At 37.7% G+C, this 6,325-nt stretch overlaps 1 protein-coding gene across 1 annotated transcript in view; it reads right to left on the bottom strand.

The window, feature by feature from the left end:
* The window catches only part of ADK (adenosine kinase), a 154,429-nt gene that overhangs the window by 12,122 nt on the left and 135,982 nt on the right, over nt 1–6,325 (bottom strand). Inside the window, exon 6 of the mRNA XM_010014982.1 lies at nt 5,925–6,011. Coding sequence (XP_010013284.1) covers nt 5,925–6,011 — 87 coding nt within the window. The remainder of the gene's footprint in view (nt 1–5,924; nt 6,012–6,325) is intronic.

Raw genomic sequence — 6,325 nt, 5'->3', positions numbered from 1 at the left:
GTGGGGTTTTTCAGCCGGGAGAAGAGAAGGCTGCGTGGAGACCTCATAGCAGCCTTCCAGTATCTGAAGGGGGCCTACAAGGATGCAGGACAGGGACTGTAGTGGTAGGACAAGGGGGAATGGGTTCAAACTTAAACAGGTGAAGTTCAGGTTGGATATAAGGATGAAGTTCTTTACTGTGAGGGTGGTGAGGCACTGGAACACGTTGCCCAAAGAAGTGGTGAATGCTCCATGGCAGTGTTCAAGGCCAGGTTGGATTTTCAGAGGAGCAGGAAATGGCACCTGGGAACTTAATTCCTATAGGAATATACCTCATAGGACCATAGCACAATTTAGGTTGGAAAGGACCTCTGGAGGTCACTTGCTCCAGCCCCTGGCTTAAAATAGGGCCATCTCAAAACATGTTAAATCCCACCTAGACGTTTTTTTATTTTAAAGATTCTTGGATTCCTATATAAATGATGGATTTATGCAGAACAATAACATAAGAATTATCACACTGGGTTCTATTCTGTTTCAATTTTTATCAATAGTATATTTGTTTAAATCTACTGGCTTCAGCCAAGGCATTCCAAAGTTATACCCGTATGTTTGGAAAACAGAACCAGACCTATTTAAAAAAAAAAAGTAAATTCTGAATCATATTTTTCATAGCAGAAGAGTTGTGATAAGCAATTATTCTATGGACTATGGGTTCTTTGCAAACATATATTTATATTTCTTGTGCTGTGTTTTTAGGAACATACATGTATGTATATGCACAATATATTCAAAGAATGCTGCACTTTAAGGATAATAGTTAAACATTCAATAATGTAGAAGTATACCAAATATTACTTAGCACTGAAATCAAAGCTGGATTTCATTCTATAGAAAATCATTTGTATTTACCTCATGAAAACAGGCTACAATTCAAACAATGTGATGACCTTTGGGCAAACTTTTAGGTGTCCAAGGTCTTTATCTCATTTGTAGAGGCATTTAGATTAAGATGGAAAAATAATGTTTAGAACTAACCTCTGTGCTAAAGATGACGGAATGGCTTTATTGAGCCAGTTTGGCAACAGAAACAAAAGGAGGGAAGTATCTCCACTAAGCCCTGTGGTCTCTAAAGAAAAGACAGGGATGCCGTGAAGCACGCTCACACAAGGACACATACAAAAGAGGACAATTCATCTTTTGTTGCTGTCCCTGCCTTCTATCAGAGTAGTTCTGTGATAGCTGAGACAGTAGTTGGCCATCTTATAAGATTCACAGTGGGTTTCACAAGAAAGAGAGAGAGAGAACTGCTTATTCTGTAAGTATGTGCACCAAGTATGTAGCTTTCACACTATAGCTAGCAACTTTATGAGATTCCTTGGTACATGAAAGCTGCAATGTGATTTTTAAGTTGACAGGTTGTTTGAGCCATTGACCTCGGCTTTGATACCAACAGAAGCAAAGTGCTATCAGCTCACATTTAGCACTGTACAATGCTTAATGAAGAGCTCCTCCTATCTCGGGATTTCTTTTCCTTGAGAATGGTATAACGTCTTTATAGCGTGGTGGTAAGTAACATACACTTGCTGTGATCATTCTGTCACTGCTTCATCAGCCTACTTTAAAACGATTTAAAATAATTTGTGGTTACATTTCATACTCTAGTACTTTTCCTGCAGAATATAACTAAATCATAATAGATTACTAAGTCAATATATTTATATTGACGGAACTTGAAGAAACATTGATTTTACACCTTCTCCTATTTATTTATTTATTACGAAAACTCTGCACAGTTCCACCGAGTAGACAGATTCAAGGGGAGAGATTTTGCAGGGAACAACGGCAGTAGCTATCACAAAAGATGCTTATTGTTTTCATTAGTTATGGTGTCAAGGACAAAGGGGAGCCCAAACAGAAGGCAGATCTACTCTGGCTAAATACAGCAAGGTGGCATAAAGGAAAGCATAAGATGGTAAAACTGTCCATATTTCAATCTATTTACTGCCATTAAACATGCTTTGATTGTCATTATTGCAAAGGTTCCAACTGAGGCTGACTATAAACAAATAAATGTTAATTTAACGAGTAATAGAATGTTTCCCAAACTCTACAAACAAAGGCTGTAATTCCATTTAGAGGACTCTTGTGACATAAGCCATGTCAGCAAAGCTCAAGCGATTTGTCAATGTCATCAGAACCCAGAGGTGGAATTGCAACTTTATATTTATGGGTATTTCAGGGATTTATAACCAAAAATCTGTGGTACCCCTGAAATCCACAAGATGCTCTGGGACGTTACAAAGTAAATCATTATTGCATTAAACTTCTAAAAGGTAGCAGTGTTGCTGGAAAGCAACAAAGGTAGAACTCTGTGCATATTGTTTAGAGAAATGTTTTTAGCATAAAGATACCTGCAGGAATGTTAAAATCCAGTTTCTCATTCATGCTGGTTGCACCAGCCTGAGTGGCAGATGACTTGATGCCTGCAGTAAGAGGCAAGAAGTTCAGAGATACTGCTGGTGCCAACTTAATAAAAACATATTTCAACTGAAGAACGCAGTTTATTTCTCGTGCTAGCTGTTGGAGTGAGCTAGTTCTCCTTGGAAGCCAGTGGCTTCACGTTCAGAAATGCTGAACTCATGAATCAACTCACAGAATTACAGGTGCCCAGAAACTTCATCTTGAACCTTCTGGAAAAGTTTAAAGGCCTTCAGTAGTTAGATAGGTTCTAGAATGCCCCCGCCCCCGCCAAAACCCCAAACAAACAACAAACCAAACAGAGTTCTTATTTTCCACTTTCACATGGAGAAATGTGAGGAGTGATTTGCCAAGTTTGCATAATGATTGAGAAGGCATTTCCTTACAATCTGTGAATTATACCTCTGGAAGAAAGTGCGTCCATTAAAGACCATTCAAAATGTGACAGAATCTAACAAACCTGAACTCTCAATGTAAAATAAATCCTGCTTGATGGGGTTAGTTCTCATTATATCCCACATTCCCCTCCCAGCCAAGCCGTTTGCTCCAGCAAAACCACTGTTCAGTCATGTTAATATACCAGTTCCAGGGAAGTATGGGAAGCTTTGCCATGGGAGTCTTGTTCTTTGCTGTTTGAATAAAGGAACTACGTTTCCAGGAGACTATATTATAACACTGAGTGCATTTTTTAGTTAAGGGATGAATTTTGAAACATTTTACTACAAGGACACTAAAATCAAAACACTACAAGTACTGTTGCCTAGGTAGTAACAACTTGATAAAAACCTCAATCAAAGAAAGAAGCTAGAAGAACACTGAAGAGAATATAAAAATTCCCATTATAAAAATTCTGTCAGGACAATAAGACTGCATCTGGCTCAATGCTAGAATCAACAGAAGATACATATGTTGAGTAGTATTACCAACATCACTGCATAGGGCTTTCTGGCAAGGAGACAATAAAGAACTTTTCCTGTGGCAAATACGTACTTTGAAAACACATGAAAAGTGTGATATAGATAAAATACAGACATTTCCCCCAAATGAAACACAGACCAAATCAAAGCCTCTCCAGTCCAGTATCCTATTTCCTATATATGGGAAGGAAAATGAAATGACTCCATGAAGAAAGAGACCACAGTATTTAAGGACTAGAATCAGCTGTGTATCTAGACTGTTATGACTCCCAGATCTCCCATCTGGACTACACTCAGGAAAATCTGTTCTCTGAGGAGAATAAACGACCAATTTATTATTTATGGGGTGACAGAGCAAAACTAAGATATCTCAGAAGCTAACAGAAGAACTATGGATATTCTGAGGTTCATGTTGCTTTGAGTCACAGCAGAAAGAAATAGCATGCAACAAGAACCTAAGCTCACATACCGATACTCAGGTTAAGTGCCTAACCGCAATGAGATTTCAACTGCTGAGCCAACTTGCACTACAGAGGAAAAACAGCTGTGGTCCTTTCTTTCCCTGGTATCGAGGGAGAACTGTACAATGCCATGCTATCACTGGACTGCACTTGAGGTCCACACCAAAAGCATCTGACGCCCCACTGAATTGAGGAAAATAATACATCTTTGTAAACAGCAGTACAGCAACTTTAGTAAGATTACCCCAAATGCACTGGAGCTTGCTGTATCCAGTCACATTATCTCAACAGACTTAGAATGACAAAGGGGAGTTGATCTTTTAGAGACCTGTTTTCTTTCCTTCTTTATTCTCTTCTCAATGGGATTTAGCATTTTCCATATAATTTTTCCCCTTGGAGTAAGGAATCTCACATTTGATCCAAGACCAGCCTGACAGCATGTTTCTGAACTCCTTACACTGCTGGTGAAAGTTAGCAGTTTGGAATAGAGTCTGATGTGGCTTATATCAGCCTTTCCATTCAGAATGTTCTGTATAATTACTAAAGTCAACATTTTAGGTCTTCTACAGAAAAACAGCAGCTATGACTGTACCAGAGAAAAGGATATAATTTACAGAGGAAGGGTTAGGAAGGACCAGGTAGTGCTCAAAGCCCAGTTATTTAGTTGCAATAGTCCTCCTTCAGCTATACTAGGAAAGAACAAAAGTAGGATTATTAAGAAAAAAAAAAAGTCCTTATTTCAAAATGCCTAAAATCTGAAGAACTGAGAATAAATACAGCCTGAGATAAACACAGCAGACACACGAGAAGCTGCTTCCTGCTAAGGCACAGCTTGGTTGGTGTCTACCATATTGCTCACCTGTGCCCTGCCCTGTATTATTTTATCTTCAGGACCTGAAGACAAAGTAGGCAAGAACAGAAGCTTAGTGGCACAGCTGATACACAGAGCACAGGTATACAAGGAAAAGGACTTGAAGAACATTACAGCCACTGTTACTGGTTCAAATTTAGTCTTGTTTGTCACTTACGAACAACAGAGTGACAAGTGTGCACTAAAAGGTGTATAAATAATATGACCTAACGTGTTTCCTCTATTTCTGTTCTTTTTGATTCACAAAGCACCAAAGCAACGAGTAACAACCTTCCGCTTTTCAGCGAGATTTAAGGACATACTGAAAACTTACTGGTTTAAGGATGGAAAATTAAGCTTATGTTGAATATTTTCTTGAAGCAGGACACAATTCTGAAGCTTAAATTTGGTTAACACTCTGCTTGTTATACCCTTCACAGCTACAAGACTGAGCCCAGCAATTCTATTTATAAAGTCTCTTTGGTAATGTTTCCAGTAAATTAGTGACTAATGGAGCTCCTTACAGCTACTACGTACTGGATATTAGAGCCTTCAGGATGCAATAGTGCATCACAAAACTATATGTATGAAGGTTACAATGAGTGACAGAACTTTTGGATTAGATTCGTCTTGGCTTATATTGAATAATTTTTTAAAACAGGCATAGACATAACATCCTCTTTTTTCCTTAGAGCTTGTGCCAAAAAAAATAGTACGTTTGCAAATGGATATTAAGCAATGCCAGATATTTTCTGGGTTTGTTTTAACAAATTAACCCTTTGTGTTCTTTTCTGATGTCCAAATAATTGTATTGGAAGCAGATGTTCTACCAGAATTGACATGATCAGAAGACATTATGCTCAGTTATTAACATACTGTTTAATATTCACTACAACCTGTTTTAAAGAACAACAATGTGTTAACATTTAAGCCAGGAGGGATTTCTGTACACTATATAGTACTTGATGCAGCTTGTTTATGCAACAGTCTGACAGATACAATTAATCTCATGAAAACTACCAGAGTACAGCATAATGGCATATTATTTTTGAAGTAATAGAACACACTTTCCCTTTGAAAATCAGAACTTAATTAAATCATATAACTTCAGGATGCAGAGAAAAGCTCTAAAAGAATGACGCTCATTCTGAAGGACAGCTAAATGAAAAAATGGTAGATTTTATACAGAGAGAATAATATGATACTCTCCGAACAAGAGAAAGAAGTAAGAAATACCTCCAACAAACGCATCTCCAGCTCCATTGGTATCCACAATTTCACTCTGATCACTCACCAACACAGGGAAAGTAGTCACTTCATTTTCTGCAGTGGAAGAGAATAAAACATGAGTTACTTGGAAATACAACTTTGATAAGGAAAACAAACAGCGAAAATCAAAGCAATTCAAAACTGGAGGTCTGACCTTTAACATGACAATTTGGATAAAAATAGATTTGGTTTATAATTCTGTCTGTATTTACTGCATAGGGATACGGGAACACACTTGATCAAGCTATTTGTTGTGGATGTTTTCATTAATTGCTTTCAGCCTCATTTCTTTTATCTCCTATTATTAAGGGCAAGAGGAAAAAAAATGAGAAGGAAAAACATAAAACATATGGACAAGACTAAGAAAA

Source organism: Nestor notabilis, unplaced genomic scaffold (assembly GCF_000696875.1).
Source record: "Nestor notabilis isolate BGI_N333 unplaced genomic scaffold, ASM69687v1 scaffold5980, whole genome shotgun sequence".
NCBI classification, from domain to species: Eukaryota; Metazoa; Chordata; class Aves; order Psittaciformes; family Psittacidae; genus Nestor; species Nestor notabilis.
The sequence above is the reverse complement of the archived record's forward strand: the minus strand, read 5'-3'. Positions and strand labels throughout refer to the sequence as shown.